The sequence below is a fragment of the Hippoglossus hippoglossus genome, chromosome 13, assembly GCF_009819705.1.
Source record: "Hippoglossus hippoglossus isolate fHipHip1 chromosome 13, fHipHip1.pri, whole genome shotgun sequence".
In the NCBI taxonomy this organism is placed as follows: domain Eukaryota; kingdom Metazoa; phylum Chordata; class Actinopteri; order Pleuronectiformes; family Pleuronectidae; genus Hippoglossus; species Hippoglossus hippoglossus.
This window is the reverse complement of record NC_047163.1, coordinates 2,489,585-2,507,069: the sequence shown is the minus strand read 5'-3', so window position 1 is coordinate 2,507,069 and position 17,485 is coordinate 2,489,585. Positions and strand designations below refer to the sequence as shown.

Sequence of the window (17,485 nt, the reverse complement as noted above, 5' to 3'; positions counted from 1 at the left end):
GTTAGTTTAAAATACAGTTTCAAATAATTTTCTCTGATTTTCATTCCTTTCTGTGGTGAATTACTTCCACGGGCATCAGCAGTTTCCACAGTGATAAATCCGTCTCTGCCGCTGTAATCTGTTAACATTGAGTTCACAGACAAACGCATTACTTTAATTAGACAGAGAGGTGATGTTGCAGGATGAGGCTGCAGCTCGGTGATGAATGGGTGGAAAGAGAGAGAGAGAGGGGGGGGTGAGAGAGAGGGGGGGGGGGGTGAGAGAGAGAGCACACCCAGGGGAGGAGACCCTGCTGTCAGCCAAGCACAAAGGGGAAGCTCCCTTGGGTGATCTCGAGGTGGTCGGAAACCTAAGTATGAGGGAAAACACGTGTGTGTGGAAGGATAAGATGGATGACGAGGGGATGTTGTCTATATACCAGCTGTGAATTAACTGAAGAACAATTAATTTGATGGATGAACGAGACACATTTGAGATGAATGTGGAAGAAACTCAAGAAAAGAGTCTCGATTTGCCTTGAAACTGACTCGGATGCATTTTGAATTTAATGTGTCTCCATATAATGATGTCATCACGCAGTTCTTATGTGGAAATAAATAGCTTCAAATTAAATTCTACCAAAATCTGTACAACAGCACAACTTTAAAATGCATCAAGGCAAGATTATACTGCGGAAATGGTATTTTAGTTGTTTTATAAGTGTACAGTGCTTTCATTCAATCACAATTATCCTTTATACAATATATTTGCATTTTTAAAGTAAGATATCTGTGGTAATATCCTGTATAGACCCATGTGTGATTTTATTATTTCTTCTTTTAATTGGATGTCTGACGATTCATTCTCACATATTTTTCCAGCTGTTTCGAGAGGTACGCATCATGAAGACTCTCAACCATCCTAACATAGGTGAGTTTCAACACAGAGAAGTGTGTCTGTGTGTCCATTTGTCCATGTGTCCATGCTGACCTCTGTGCTAACATGTCCTCCTCTGTGTGTTACAGTGCAGCTGTTTGAGGTGATTGAGACGGAGAAGACGCTCTACCTGATCATGGAGTACGCCAGCGGAGGTGAGTGGCGTCTCCACCACCCTCATCAGGACTGTGTCTAAAAGTATTGGGGATTATGGTGCCAATTAGATTCTTTACTTTGACTTAACGACACAGTTCATTAGATCAACAGTCAAATCCAATTCCTTAGTCTGTGTTTTCAGGAGTGAGACCTCATGTCTATCTCTTTACTCTTGGTCTGTATTCTCCCTGTTTTCTTTAGGCTTTCTTTTCATCTTGCGCTCTTTAAATTTTTCTGCTGTTTCTCTATTTGTCTCTCTCATCGTCTCCATTAATCCCTCTTCGCTGCTCTCTCCCTCTGTATGTTGAGTAATCTCTTCCTTCTAATACCTAATAAGGACGCAGCAGCTCACCGGCTCAGATGCTGCTCTGTTCAACTCGACCTCAGCCTGTTTTACCTTTTAGGATCTTTAGAGTGCAATGTTTCACACACACAGACACACATACAAAACATTGGAAACGTTGAGATGATTTCAGTGTTTAGGATAAGCGATGTGAAGCAGTTTGGGAATATCAGGGAGGTTTTTTTTCATGCGTCATTGGACATGAAGATTAAGATGTTAAAAAATGGTTTCACAGTTGATATTCTTGACTTTTGGCTGATAGATATTTTCAGCTGTTTACTCAGGGAGCTCAAAAGTATTTTTAACAAAGAACAAACATTTGAGGACATATCCCAATGCAGTTGCAAGACAGATACATTTTTCACGTGATTTGTCAAACTAGTAGTTTTGAGATTTTTGTTGCATTGCATATAAATATTTAACATTAATCGCAGTATTTAAATATTGATTTGGATGTTGTTCCAAGCATTTGGGTCACAAACACATGACTGATAGATATATGAAGCATCTGATTAGTTAGAAACTCACGTCTGCCCAAACTGCAGTATGTCTTCATCGTGTTTTTCTTCCAGGCGAAGTGTTCGACTACCTCGTGGCTCGCGGCAGAATGAGGGAGAAAGAGGCCAGAGCTAAGTTCAGACAGGTGAGTGAAACATCAAACTTCACCATTTGAGGAGATTGACAAACTGAGCGGAGCAAAGTTATGTCTGTGCCGATTAAGAAGAAGAGAACAGGAAGCAACATACAGTCATCATGCCCCCAAAAACTAAATGAGCTGAAATCTGAACTTGAAACATTTCTGATTAATTCAGACCAAATAAAAGAATCAACAGTCGGGTTTATCACACAGTAAGAAATTCAGTTATTCACTTTTTAAATTCTGAAGTTATGTTTTATTGCTCAAGGAGACGTGTGAATGTAGCTTCCATTGACAGTACAATATAATGTGGGATTGTCTGCTCTTGGTTGATGTCTTTTCTTTCTTCCTCTCTCCTCAGATTGTGTCAGCGGTTCACTACTGTCACCTGAAGAAAATTGTTCACAGAGACTTGAAGGTAATTACACAGTTTAAATAGAGTGTCACTCACAGTAGAGCACATACCACTGCCACAGTCACCTTAAATCCAATCAAGCTGCACCACATTTCACTCATTCATAGACATCATTCATCTGAATAGAAATAGAAATTTCTAAATTGGAAGTAGTTGAAACATCCCTATCTCACAATGTTAAAGAAATGTAATGGGTTCTTCACTGACCCAGACTGCATCCTTCCACCAAGTTTCCTGATAACCTGTCAAATAGTTGTTGCCTAATTCTGCTAACAAACCAACCAACGGACAGAGGTGAAGATAATAAGAGAAAGAATGAGAATGGCTCATACACTTTCTTATATATAAGGACAATTTGAAGCGTAATGTCTGACTGCTTGTATTCATTTTTCAAATATTAATTAATAAGATGATGTTGATAAAACCTGTATGACAGCACTGAAAGAAGCTTTGAGCCTAAACTTTTCAGTAAAAACACACGATTGTAGTTTTCCTGCATTGTCATGTGTTTCGCAATCTGTGTTGTTTCCTGCAGGCGGAGAACTTGCTGCTAGACGCAGATTCCAACATTAAAATAGCCGACTTTGGCTTCAGTAACGAGTTCACTGCAGGCAGTAAACTGGACACGTTCTGCGGCTCCCCGCCCTACGCCGCCCCAGAGCTCTTCCAGGGTAAGAAGTACGACGGTCCAGAGGTGGACATCTGGAGCCTGGGCGTCATCCTGTACACGCTGGTCAGTGGGTCATTGCCCTTTGATGGACAGAACCTAAAGGTGGGTAACGTACAGACTGTGTTGGTTCAACATGATGTCAAGTGAAGTGACATTGTACTAAATCTCCCATGTAGGGATTTTGGAAGAAAGAAATCAATAACTACCTTGTTTTGATTTGATTTATTTTAAATACAGTCACCTTAACGTTCTTAAACTTAAACTCTGATATTTTCCTACCACATTGTTTTATTTATCATATATGATTTTAATATCAGTAATAATTTGACAGATTCCGTGTCTCTCAAGTTGAACGTCTGTCTGTATGTGTGTGTCTTGTGTTCAGGAGCTGCGGGAGCGTGTTCTGAGGGGGAAATACCGCGTTCCCTTCTACATGTCCACAGACTGCGAGGGTATCCTGCGCCGCTTCCTGGTCCTCAACCCCACCAAGCGCTGCTCGCTGGAGGTGAGACGTGGAACAACAACACGACCGGGAGACTCATAGAGTGCACACAAAGACTCCAATAATACATTCAAACACAAAGATGAGCAAAGGCATATTCAGTAGATTAATCAGTAAATGGGGTTAGAACATTAATCTGTGTTTATACTGTATTTGTTTATGCTTCTTTCTCTTCTTTCCTCACCAGCAAATAATGAAAGATAAGTGGATCAATGTCGGGTTTGACTCCGAGGAGCTGAAGCCCCACGGAGAGCCTGTGGAGGACTTCAATGATAACGGTCGCATTGGTGAGCAACGCACACCTTTACCATTTATTTATAAAAGATCATAAATCAAAATGATAGAAATATCCGGTGAGGGTGAACTCTGACTGAGTTGATGGATGGTCCTGTCAGCAGAGGTTACAGCTTCAGCCTGAGTACAAATGATCCCTAGTAGGACATGTTCAAAAGCCTCCATTGCAGATGCGGCTGTTTGGCCACAAAGTCTTTGTGACTCTCTAACTTTATTCACCTTAAATCTAAATCTGACATGATGCTGCAGTTGTGTTGGACAGATCTCCTGTATGAATCCAGTTTTCCTCATGTTCACTCAAAGAAGGACACTGTGGTTGAACCCTTACATTCTAATGAATAAGAAGCTCCACCTGTGTCACTTGTGACTCGCTGAGCAAACTGTGAAATAGCTGTTTCAAATGTCATCGGTCTGGTTCCAGATGTGATGGTGGGGATGGGCTTCACCAGGGACGAGATCAGAGATTCTCTGGTTAGTCAGAAATACAATGAGGTCACCGCCACATACCTGCTGCTGGGATGCAAGAATGAGGTGAGTGTAGTTGTTTGTTTGTTTTTACATCTTCTGTTATCAGGTGACTTATATGAATTACTAGTTGTGGTGACAACTTTTGGATATAATCCTGTTGTGTTGCACTGAGAAAAGCTGTGAACATCTGAAATAATACCTGGATCTATTTATACTGTAGTTTTGAATCTTCTATCTGTGTCTGTCTGTATCTCAGACTGATGGCAGTGAGTCTCGGACGGGCAGCAGTCTGAGTCTCGCTCGAGTCCGGCCCGGCACCATCACCAACGGAACCAGCAAACACTCCACTTCCTCTTCCTCCTCTGGTGCACCATCTACATCCTCTGGCCACAAGGCACAGCGCAGCGCCTCGACGTACCACCGCCAGAGACGACATTCGGACTTCTGTAATGCAAATTACATAGTGAGATTTAGCATGATGAGTTAGATTTCTGAAATCTTGGCGACTAAGAAGTCCTTTCCCCTCAGGTGGTCCAGCGGTTCCAGGATCCACGCACCCCAAGCAGAGTCCCAGTGGTGTCGGCGAAGGGGCGGGACTCAAAGAGGAGCGACTCTCAATACGCAAGCCGAGCACCAATACCGTCAGCTCCCGTAGCACCCCGACCCCCTCTAGTCCCATGGTTAGCTCTGCTCACAACCCAAATAAGGCAGAGATACCTGACCGGCGCAAGGAAGTGAGCTCCACCACGGTCAGTATTCGATGGGTGTGATGAATCGTCCAGTGTACAGATGGCACAGATCCTCCCAGTCCTCCTAATCCCATTTCCTCAGATTACAGCACACTGAGGCTACACTGACACAGATATTATGAAGACTCCAAATATTAAGATCCTCCACAGATTAGAGAAAAGCTGAATAGAAAAACATTTTCAAAGCTTGAGACAAAAAACAAACCCTAGATTCTTTTAGGAGAAAACAGAGATTGTGGTTGTTATTATCATTAAGAGAGAAAGTTGAGGGAATGTGAAGAGTAAAAGACAGAAGTCAGATTAACCTGAAAATAACTCTTCATGAAAGGGAAGTCAGTGTTTTCATCACAGTAAGGCTAAATATATTTCTGTCCTGAGCGTGAAGCTCTCTCTGCACCACACTCATCCGCCACATCGAGAAAGAACAGAACATTCACAGATATTCAGGACATAGTTTATTCATCAGCAAAGTCATGTGATTTGAGGTTTCTGATTCTTTTCTCCAGAATAACGTCCCTGCTAGTGCCATGACTCGAAGAAACACGTACGTCTGTACGGACCGATCCAGCACTGACAGACAGCCACTGCTGCAAAACGGCAAGGAGAACAGGTGAGAGGTGCACAGTCTGTCTCTGTTCATTATCTTACTGATGGTTTCATGACAAAATCCCAACAGAAGGCTTGTTTGGTCACTGGCATCTTTCATAATATTTAGCAGGGTTGAGGACACCAACCCATCACAGCTCGGTACCTGTGCTGAAAGTTTCTCCAGGACAGAAGATCAGGGTTCACTTTATTGTGTCAAAAAAAACAGTTAGTCAGTTAGTTACCTGTCTGGAATCAATGGCTGTTAAACTTAAATGCAATGAAAAAACAACAACGGGGCAAACTTGGAAAATATGAGAATTTTGGAAATATATTCACATTTATAGAGAGTACAGTTTATTATTTCATGCTGGTTTATAAAGACTGGTTGCACATGGCTTCTCTTTTAGTATACAGAGCCTAGAGAGCATCTCACTGACATTTTGTCTCTTCAAGACGGGATCAAGGGCTTAAACTGCATGAGTGGGCTTGTGTGAGTGTTTATGTGCCCAGTATGAACTGGTCTGTTGTTGTGACAGATGGTTGTCTGCTTGTCAGTTTCAGACCATTGCATACACAACCCCCCCCTTCCCTTCCTTTGGTCAGTGTCTTACTTTCTGCTGTCTGACCTCCAGTAACATTTTCCTGCACAGATTGGGAGGGGGGAATAGACCAAGAGAGTTTTTAAATATACAGTAAAACTCAATTGAAGGTAAAAAAAGAAGAATATGAACGAGAGGTTTTGAAAAAATATTATCATTTTACAGAACTTATTTAATACTAGCTGCACAAAAAATATACAACATAATAGAAAAATAAATAATAGTTGTTTATACAGCACTTTTCAAAAGACGGTTAGAAAAGCTTGACATGGTTGAAAGAGGTTTAAAACATTTCAGGACTAAGGCAAATAAGATCTTGGAATAAACTGATACTAAATGGGTCACAGAGGCTTTAAGAGTTTTGACATTTTGAAGTTGCAGTCAAAATGATTGGTTGTTGTTTATCATGATACATTATAAGCTAAAGCAAACAGGAACACTCACAGCACTCTGGATGGCACATTGGCTCAATAATGTTAAAGAGGGGTTTGGATTTCACTCAGTTTTAAGTGGACTCTTCTTTGAGCAGAGACCCACATGACAGCGCTATATTCAGGCTCTAGAATGGACCATTATCCTCTGTCTCAGCTCCATCTTGTGATGGAACAGGTGGTAGAAAAGAGGAACGTGGACATTAGAGAGCAGCAGGATGAAGTGACGTCTGGCACTGGGCCAGTGAAACCCTCCAGTTTCCCCAGAGGCCTTGTCAATGTGATGCTAAGCCAGTGTGGTTGAGGCGACGAACACGTGCATGGACTCACACACGTGCAGAGTTAGTGTTTGATCATAATTAACATGACAGTTCTGAACATCATAGTGGTGAGATTGATTATATAAAATCTGAGGAGGTGTCTTTGAAAGATCTTGAACATCATTCATTTTTCTCACCCTCTGAACAAATTCAGTCACTTCTTTTCTCAACCATTTCTTCCACTCTCTGCTTCATCTTCCCCTCTGTTCTCTTCTCCTCCCTCTGACTACTGACTCAAACTTTTTGGGGGGGGGGGGGGGGGGTATAGTGTTTGGAGGTAGGACTGACATTAAATGATTTTGCTCTGCAACGGCTGTGCTTCAACTTAACCCATCTAATGGTCTGCCCCACTTGAACCCTGTGTGTGGGTGTTATCTGGAGCGTTATGAAAAGCAGCCTCAGGCCACCAGTCGGGGGGGGGTGTTGGGTGTTGGGTGAAGAGAACAGGACTGGACGAGAGGTAGGAGGGCATGCAGGAAGATGAGAGAGCTCAGTGGGGTGAGAGAGAGTATTTAGGGTCAGTTTATCAAGGATTAGAAGAGAACTGGTGCTCATGTTGTGAGGATCAGCTCTCTCACTCTTACATTTCCTTTCTTTTACTGTTCCTGCTGCTTGAAATAGATCTTAAATAAATCCAGTTTTTTATAAAACGTAAATGCTCTTAGAGAGCTTGTTTGTAATCTTAAAATCAAATAACACAATTCTTTATAAACACAGAAACATAAACCATGCAGCTAAATGTGTTTTTGTCCTGATCATGCCCTCCATAATTAAGAGACATATTAAAGTGGCATAATTAATCAGAAGAGCACCCTTTATCTCAATTTGTGTCTTTATTCTGTTCAAGCATTTTCATCTCTGCCAAAGAAGTTGTTTGTTTGTTTTTTTGTTTGTTTGTTATTTATTAGGATTACTCCCAAAATACTTTATACTGATGACCAAGAAACTGAGTCGAAGGAAAGTTCCCAAAGTTTAATTCATTCTTTACTGACCCATAGAATGAATTAAACTTTATGCGGATCCAGGATCTTTTTATTCACTTTCTTTAACATTGTGAAATAGGACAACTGGGAAGTTTTGGAAAATTGCACATTGAATATCTTAAGGCACATGTGTACGATTCCTGCCCAGTTCTTGCATTTGCAGAGATCAAAATGATTTTGTTTGTAACTAACCACTCTTTGTTTCTCTCCTTCCCCCCCCACCCTCTTCAACACACCAGTACCTTATCCCATCGCCTTCCCCCTGCTTCCCCCTCCACCCACAGCATCGCTGGCGCCTCTGGGGCCTCCTCTTCATCCTCAACACCCTCCTCCCGCCTCTCCAGGGGATCCACGGTAAGGAGCACTTTCCACGGAGGGCAGATCAGGGACCGTCGTCCTCCCTCTCATGCTCGCCCAGCGACCCCCACGCCACCCCACGATGCCCATGCCAGGACCCGGGCCACAGGCAACCTGTTCAGCAAGCTCACCTCCAAGTTGACCCGCAGGTAAGGGGAGAAGTCGGGAAGAAATTAATGAAAGGTTTCTTCATGGCCTCAGTTGATAGATTAGCATGGAAATAAATGAGTTTAGCTTTTTGTTTATAGAAGACTAAAGGTGGAAGAGGAAAGAGGATATCTGGTAGAAATAAAGAAATTGATGATAAATTAAGTTTAACAGTTCATTGCTCATTCAAACCTTTGCAAGTTTTGTCAAGGGGTGTTTGTTACTATAAATTATTATTATCCCAAATCATGCAATGTTGTTGAAGTGATGACAGATTGTATGTTAACAGGCTTGTAGCATTTAGCTAAACATGCTGCCTCTCACGTCTCTTCACTAACATGTACTAACCTCCCAGCGTTCCTTTTCTAATTTAAAGCTTTTCAGAAGCCGTCGGACTCTGTTATTCATCTCAGACCTGGGTCTAATAGTTTTTTTTGGTATTGTGTCTACCAGCAGCTGTATTTAATATTTCCAGTATGAGGAAACGGGAAATAAAACTGGATCAAACTACAGGTGGTGTCCTTCATGTGGTTTCTCTCAGAAACAGTAAAGACAAAGTTATTGATGACAAAACTGATTAGATTTGTTTCTACTCACCTGTTTTGGTGTAGTTTTGTAATTTAAAAAAATTTAACAAATGACATGTTACTTTCTAATGTTACAAAGTCACACCAAGGGCTCAATCTTACACTCAGCAGAAAGCAGCATGTCTGTTCTAGTCTCAGACTGATGTGGTGGTCACATTGTGGAAATAACAAATGTATTTGCACCAATCTGAGCTCTTGGTATTAAAATGAGGTGTGGTAAAGGAGACTGTTGGCATGTTAAGGCTCATTTTAAAGATCGTCACATGCATCTAGACCTACACACTCGAATGGGAGATGGCTCTCTGATTGTCTGACCCCCTAAACTCATCCATGATTAATTAACAGGCTAAGTACAACTCTTTAAAGTCATGTGTCTGCTGCAGAGACCTTTTTTCTACCGTTAAACCAGCAAAAGTGGATTTGTACACTTCCTAAAGGCATTTGCACCATGAGTGTTCGACCATGATCGTTAAAATAGAGCCCTGAGTGGTAATCTGGCAGTGGGAACCACACGGTTTACTGGAAGCTATGGCGACTCACTGCTTGCCTCCACTAGACAGACACTCCACAGTTTTAAGACTTCAAATGAACCCATGCAACTTGAACACTTCGGTTTCTCTCATCAAGACTAAATCCTTTGGTGAAAAATTCTGAACAGCTGTTAGACCCAGGTCTGCTGATCAGGAGACATAAAGTTTGTCTCTCACAGTCGGTTCTTCTCGGCTGCTTCTTGTTGCTTTAACTGTTTGTTTGTTTATTTGATTGTTTGATTCTTTAACAAGTTTTGCTTTTCCTTGCCGGTCACCTGCCGATCTTCTATCCTTCTTTTTCCTGAACTACAGTTCACACAGTTTGATTTGTTCTTCTCTGCCTCCTCTACCTGTGCTTCTTTCTGTCATTCCTCACTATGTCGTGTTCCCCTCCTTCTCACTGGCTTTAATCTTTCATTCAATGTCTCTGACTCTGCTGATATTTTACCATTCCTCTCTTCATCTCCTCTTCTTCCTCTCTGCTCCTAGGGTCACTCTTGACCCTACTAAACGTCAGAGCTCAAACAAGTCCATGTCGGGCTGCACCCTCCCACAGGGGACAAAAACAGTTAGTAAGTCTTCCTTTCCCATGTTTTTTGGCTGCTTCTGTCTGTCTGACTGACTGACTGACTGACTGACTGACTCTGTCTGTCTGTCTGTCTGTCTGTCTGTCTGCTTGCTAGTGCATCATCATCCCCTCTGCTCCTCATTGTCTGTCTGTTGCAGGTTGGAGTTGAGTTATACAAACATTTATCTGAGGTGAAGCTTCTCAACAGGAAGAAATGTATTCGAGTCGAGTTAAATTCAGTCTGCAGGTTTGTGGCTCCAGGAAATCTGCAGCTGAACTGGATAAACCTCAATTTCTCTAGACATAAAAATTCAGTTTATAAATATTTTACATTTTCCATAGCACATATCGTTATCATTCTTTTTAAATGCACAGATTGTTCCATCAATCATAGCCTCAGATTTATAGTTATTTATGGTGATTGTTCTCTAAATTTAATTGAACAGAAAATATCCAGTATTGTGCCTGTAATTTAGTTGTTAGTTTCTTCCCCTAGAGCAGCTTTATCTCTAAATAGTATGTTCAGACTGAAACTCTGATCAGCCGCTGTCGGTCTGTCTGTCTGTCTGTCTGTCTTGACTGCTTGTGTCTCTGCTGGCTGGGCTTCATGCTAAAGTTCTCATTATAGGCTGTAGGTGGCGCAGCACCATCACCTGCTTCCAGCAAAGCCCATAATAAGGGGGTGGGCCTGGTTAATTGTTTCCTTGGATGTTTTCCCTTTTTTGAGATTAGCTCATGTCAGTACAGGAAAATCAACATTGACACAGACACACACCCTGTTTGTAGAATAAGCATCCTCATGAAGATGTGTGTCTATTTGTGTGTTCCCCTGGGTATGTGAACTTATTACAGCTCAACTGTACGAGTCTGAGTCATGTAATCAACACCATATGTTTGTCCATGCTGTTAACAAATGAGCCGTCCTGCAGAAGAGCTGTGGGATCTCTGGGAGCAGAGGATCCGAGACGGGCAGGAAAGAGGGGGATGGGTCTTTATTGGTGTTTTATACAAGGCAGAGGCAGGAGGTGAAGGATGAAGAGTAGTGATGAAGAGAGAGAGAGTTAACAAAGCCATCACTGTTAAAATGAAGAACTGGTGATGTTCAGTTTGTAGGGACAAATATTTCGAACTCCAGGTATAATTGGTCAAACATAGACATTGTGGCACCACTTTTACATATTTCCAGATTGATATAATAAAAGTCTCCATGATCTAAAACCTTTAAATGTCTGTGTTGCTTTAGGTGTAAGTCAGTCACAATCTGTCGAGCCAACATTACACAGAGACCAGAAATGATCATTAAAGTAGGATTAATTTGAGGGATTGTGGAAAAACAAAAACTGTAAATTAGTGTTCGGGTTAGAAAACAGTTGCCAATTAAATTTATTTTCATGAATACCTGCAGTTTTCATGTATAGACGTTGTATCAGTCTCTTGAGATTGTGTTGACTCATATCAGGTTAAATTGCACCTCCCTTTGTGGTCACCTAGGCAACATTCCCCGTTTGCATATGATGGTCAATAGTGTAGCAAGTAAGTAACTTTCGCTTTGTAACACTAAGAAAAGTAAATATAGTAAACAGTATATAACAGGTGAGTTCAGGATTCATTTCTGGGTGAAAAAGGTGCAACCGGTGAACAGGAATCAGTTTCCATCATAACAGTCTGGAACTTGTGACATTAATAGTTCGCAGCATATGTCTGAGCGCTGTGCAGAGGCAGAACCATCTCAGCCTGCACCAGTCATCCCGACTCACTGACCCAGTGTCACTGCCGTTTTACATCAGGATTAGTTACATAACCAGGATTTATCCTTCTCTTAAACAGGGATCTTGCACAGCTCTCCCTCAAGATTCAAGCAGATCGTTCTGTTAGACTGTCACTGTCCTCTCTGTCCGTCTCTCACTCTCTTTCTGACTCTCTCTCTTACTCTCTTTTCACTTCGATCTCTCTCCCTCCTCTTTTCACTTTCCACTCTTCCTCCTCTCGGTGCCTTCCAGCCCTCGCTGTCTCTCTCAGCTCTCAGACTTTATACAGATGTCTCAGTCTGACACACTTCCTGCAGTTTAGAGATATAATGTTACTCACTCACTCTCTTTAACTCGACAAGGAAGAAATAAACCAGACAAAATATTTATTTGATCACAGCTGTATAACAAAGTAAAGATGTGAATTGACAATATATTTCAATAATGGCCTTGAGACAAAATTATTTATACCAGTGCAGGTCATGGTAAAATCCAAACCTCTGCCCCCGTTTACTGGATAATATATATTTTATATATATATATATAATAAGAAAACAAATATCTGCAGCCTAAATAAATAATTACCAACACAGGCTGAATATAAATGGCTAATTGAGTCATATTTTCCCAGCTTGGTTTCTGGAAAGAGGTTAAATGTTCTTAATCAATCAGGAATTCCCAACTGATCCTTTCATATAACATTCATCTATCGATGCTGATCTCAGTGATGATCTGCATGGATTACCAGGGATCTCTGGTTGTACTTTCAGAGAGATGACGCAGTCAAAAAGCTGAGTCACAGAGTCTTAACATGTATTTAGACCTAATTACAGCCACCGCGCTGCAGCAGCTCCTGAGTCAGAGACGGGGCCAGATTAGACTAGGTTTCATTTTCAGTAAGAGAAAAAAAAATCTATCAATGAAATCTCACTGTGAGCTGGTCCAGACCCCCCCCACCCCCAGTTCCTGGAATGGAGATCAGGTTGCCAGGTCGATGGGAGAAAGTGCTCGGTTTACACACAGAAAAGGACAACAGCAGCCCCTGGTGACCATAGAGAGGAAGTGCAATAACACAGCCTCTAAAATGTCATTCAAAGCATCCTTCAACAGCCACGAGCTCAATTCTGTGTATATAGGGAGACACCATAAAATAATATCGAGGCAGGTGTTCCCTGTAACTCTTTACATTAGATTAGTATTTGTGTGAGTCGTGTCCACCACTGTAACAAGTGGATTCACTCCCTTCACCTTCATTTTGTTTCGCTGGTGATGTTGACATTTTGTTGTTCCACATCCATCCTCTGTTCCTGTGTAGTGAGTGTAGGTGGATCCATCTGTGGTTTGAAGATCAGCTGTCATGCTCTGTGTTGTAGTCGTTCGTTGACGTGATTGAACGTGAACTGTGCGCCTGATTGTGGCATTAAAACAGGAAGTGATGGGTGGAGGGGGCGGGGTTAGTGTTATTGGATGATTGATTATTAACAGATACATATTTCTTCTTCTTGAGGGTCACAGACGAACCTGAGAGAATCAGCAGATCTCCGGTCACAAGGTGAGTCTGAAAATGAAAACCTGCTTGTGTCAGCCGCATCACATAATATATAATCCAGGAAGATAAGACAGAGATGATGTATATGTATGTATATGTTGGCCAATAAGTAAACGCAGAGATGCCAAATTAGGTTTGACATAACCTAGTGTCACCATGACATAGACGTACTTAACGACTTTTAGTTTAGTCCTTAACTGTGTTCGAGAGTGTTATTGCATTAGTTAATTCACTACTGGTCTGTGTTTATGAATATTTTTAACAGGCCGTTGTCAAACGCCTTTTTTTACTCTGTGATAAATGTATTAATATGGTGGCTGACTTGAAGAAATCCCCCCCAAAAATGCTATTATTTGAGCCATGTACTTCTTTTAGTTTCTGGAAGTTGCTCAGTGCCCCCTGATTATAAAAGGTACAGTATGAAGAGAGACCCCAGAGGAGCTAACCCAGCTCCTGTAGCCTGCATCCAACTTGTTTAGAATGAAGTGATCATGGGAACACGATGTCAGAATCTTTATCTCCTGGTGATAATCTTCAACACATTCTTAGAGATAAATTGATCCACTTATTATCTATATCCATTAAGTTTTTAATCAGGCTTTTATCACCTAACCTGACATGATTTGGCTCCGCCCCAGACATGTTCGCTTCAATTTTTTTCCATCGTGCTTTATAATCTGAGCACACCACTCACATGTGAACATTCAAATTTAATTTCCCTGCACATAATACATGGAAAAAGCTTTGATACATCCAGTCTCATTCAAACAAAATAACGTGCACATTTCTCCATTGTACAACTTGTGAAATCAAGAACCAGAAGCGGATCAACATCATACACAACAACACAACTTAATTATTAATGGTGAAAAACTTTGATTGGATTAAAAGTTAAAGTTTCACCATGTAACAGAAATTCACATCGACAAGCACATGCATTTTTAAAATCACTTTCAATTGTTACTGGTTTCATTTAAATGCCAAAATACTTTATAGAGAATCAACAAAATCCTTCTCAAGGCTTTTGAAAATATTGAATCCAAGGTTTTATCAGTGGTATAGACTCTTATTTATTCTGTTTTAATTCAGGGTAATTAGCCTCAGTTTATCAGTGTGTTGCTAAAGGTGTTGTGTGTACTTCCTCTCAGCCTCAGCTGCTCCAGTCCAGTGTCAGTCTCAGATTAAAAACAGCAGGTAAACCAGCAGCACCCGGGGCTGTTAGCTAACAGAGTGTGGTGTGGACGTAGGTGCTGAGCACGGCTCCCTGTGGTAGACCATCCTGATGTAAAGAAAAGAAAGGAATTATAATAAGTCTTGTTATGTTGTTGTTAGGTGTGATTCTATTTTATTTGTTTCAGGTTTCCCTTTGTTGTAAATCCACTGTGTAGTAATGAAAATAAATAGAAAATACAAGTGAACTTTTCTGTGGACCTAAGTAGCAAAATGTCAAAGTAAAATAATGTGTGATTAATTTATTTTTTCCTTTCTCTCCTTTCCCAAACCATTCATGCACTCATACAACTTTGAAAACATTCTTACTCTTGCCTTCATTTATCTCTTCTCACATCCACCTGGTTCACACATGAACTTCTTTTATCGTTACCTCTGTTTGTCCGTCCTCTTTTATTTTTATCTTCTCTCCTGCTCTCACCCACTTCTGTTACTGTCCCACCTTTCACTCTCTCCTCTATGTAAACATCCTGTACCAACTCACTTTGTCCACTCTGTTTTTAAACCCTCATACATTTCCTCCTCCTTCCCTCATCTGCATCGCTCTTCCCCCTCTTCCAGTCGCCATCTATCTGGGCATCAGAAAGCGGCCGAGCCCCGGACCCCCCGATGCGGCTGGGATGTAAGGGTGCGGAGCCCCCGCGACCCGGCCGAGGTGGTGCTAGCACTGCGTGAGGCGGCGCAGGGCTGTGGCTGCCAGGTCCACTTGGCAGGGCCTTTCCTCCTGTCCTGTACCCACGGAGCAGCCGGCGCCCGGGTGGCGTTTGAGGCCGAGGTCTGCCAGCTGCCCAGCGGGCTGGGCCAGAGCAGCGGTGTGAGGTTCAAGCGCCTGTGGGGGGCACCGTTAGCCTTTAGAGACATCGCCACCAAAGTGTCCAAGGAGCTGGAGCTCTGAGGGCGACAGGAGGCGGGGCAGAACTGATGGAGGAGGAGGAGGAGATGGCAGAGAGCATCGCCTCCTCTTCCTCCCTGGGTTCCACCTCATGTGATGCGGCTAGCGATGCCTCGCCTCCACCAAAGACCCTCTTCCTCTGATGCCACCAATCACAGCCAGACAAACAGATGCACAGACATGGATAGACGCCATCGGCAGACTTATGATGACTTTGACCTTGGAGATGTCAGTGACCTACGACCCCTGCTTAAAATGTCACCACCTCCATCTTATGTGAGCCCATGGAGTCAAACTGTTTTGTTTTTTTTCTTCACGATTTCATGTTTGATGATAAGAATGGTGTTGAGTGATGGAGACTGAGGATTTGTTGTTGTTAATGTTGTTTTTTCCTGTTGTACCACATTTGTCATCATTCCCGTTTAAAGAGCTGCTATTTAAAGAAATGTTTTAGATTTTCTCTGTATTAAGTTTATTTTCTTTCTTTAATGCTTTTGAAATGGGCAGAGGTTTGACATCTGTTGTCGTCCTCGGAAGCGGCCGCCACGTATTTAATGTAGTGAGGGCGCAGTCTGACCTCTGGCCTGTAGAGGGAGACATGCAGAACTGCAGAGACTTGTGACAGACTGAATGAAGAACCTCCACCTCTCTGCCCTTCCTTTGGAAAAAGCCTGTTTTAACGCTCAGTTGGGTGTTTGCACCATTTCTGGTCAAGTGTTGTCCTCTCTGCAGGTGAGTTATTTTACAGACGAGTGAAGCTGCCTAATGAAACAGGACCCGAGCTGAAAGGTTGAGAACCTGATCATTTGAGCTTCGGCTCTGCGTCTTAAAAATACTGAACTTGGCCCCGAGATCTGTTCCTCAACATGTTGTCAACAAGCAGAAATCCTTTTTAACACTTGAAAACTACAGAAAACATTTTGTTGGTTTGGAAAAATCTGGATCTGCACCTGGAATCACAGTTTGAGTTCATATTTTCTTTTTTTTGTCACAACAGGATTTCTCAGCTCTGTGTTTATTTTACAGCAGTTTCTAATCTGGATGTACACAAACAACAGAGCCGCTTAATATGAATTATTATAAAACCAATACTCTATTGAACTAATATCAGCTCAAATACATAAACTTTTTTTTTAGCACATATCGAATGCTTTTATTCTTCAGTGCCACAAATACTGAAAAATCTAAATTTCTCATCCAATACAAGTTTTCAATTTGATCACCGGTCAAATGTTGTGGCTTTTATTCTTGACTAATCTTAGCTTTTATCTGGTGTGATTGTAATTTAACACTGAATGATACAGAAACAAGAAAGGCAGATATTAAATAATTCAAAACAATGAATGAAACCTGATCCAACATGACTTAAGACTTAACTTGTTGGTTTCTCAAAGTTTTCACTTAAAATGAATAAATATATGTAACTCGTACTGGTTTAGAATACATGGAGGTTTAGCTGACGTAGTTCTCCTGGTAGCACTTTGTCATATCTCTACTGTGTCACCTGTCAGGAGGCCTTCATCATCTCGTCCCTCAGGTGAAGTGCAATACAGACCCAAGGTCCAGAATTCAGACTTGAAAAATAATTGATATGGCTCATTTTTTATATTTCTGATATGTTGTTCAAATCATCAAGCACTTTTTGTTTTGCCTTTTTAGTCGGGATGTGATGTGTGTTAAATTCATCTGCATTTAAATTTGTTTTAACTGTTAAAACTCCCACATTCAAATTGATAATTTAAACATTGAAAGCCTTTATTTCCTTTACGTACATGTACAGACCCATAATGACTTCTTGGCATCATTC

At 41.6% G+C, this 17,485-nt stretch overlaps 3 protein-coding genes across 8 annotated transcripts in view; all 3 read left to right on the top strand.

Annotated features, from left to right (window-relative positions):
- mark4 (microtubule affinity regulating kinase 4) overlaps positions 1-16,738 on the top strand; it is a 38,021-nt gene extending 21,283 nt beyond the window's left edge. The window contains exons 4-18 of one of the 6 annotated variants that reach the window (XM_034605076.1): positions 861-909; positions 1,005-1,070; positions 1,987-2,057; positions 2,413-2,469; positions 3,002-3,238; positions 3,522-3,641; positions 3,826-3,925; positions 4,354-4,463; positions 4,657-4,846; positions 4,929-5,149; positions 5,656-5,759; positions 8,310-8,576; positions 10,181-10,263; positions 13,515-13,559; positions 15,348-16,738. In XM_034605076.1, coding sequence (XP_034460967.1) covers positions 861-909; positions 1,005-1,070; positions 1,987-2,057; positions 2,413-2,469; positions 3,002-3,238; positions 3,522-3,641; positions 3,826-3,925; positions 4,354-4,463; positions 4,657-4,846; positions 4,929-5,149; positions 5,656-5,759; positions 8,310-8,576; positions 10,181-10,263; positions 13,515-13,559; positions 15,348-15,412 — 1,785 coding nt within the window. In that variant the 3' untranslated portion in view covers positions 15,413-16,738. Of the gene's footprint in view, positions 1-860; positions 910-1,004; positions 1,071-1,986; positions 2,058-2,412; positions 2,470-3,001; positions 3,239-3,521; positions 3,642-3,825; positions 3,926-4,353; positions 4,466-4,656; positions 4,847-4,928; positions 5,150-5,655; positions 5,760-8,309; positions 8,577-10,180; positions 10,264-13,514; positions 13,560-15,347 lie in introns of all 6 variants that reach the window. The other 5 variants (XM_034605077.1, XM_034605074.1, XM_034605078.1 and 2 more) reach the window with 5 other exon arrangements.
- LOC117773272 (spectrin beta chain, non-erythrocytic 1-like) overlaps positions 1-17,485 on the top strand; it is a 750,817-nt gene that overhangs the window by 117,141 nt on the left and 616,191 nt on the right. The window lies entirely within an intron of this gene.
- The window catches only part of si:ch211-14c7.2, a 432,059-nt gene that overhangs the window by 158,603 nt on the left and 255,971 nt on the right, over positions 1-17,485 (top strand). The gene's annotated exons all lie outside the window — the stretch shown is intronic.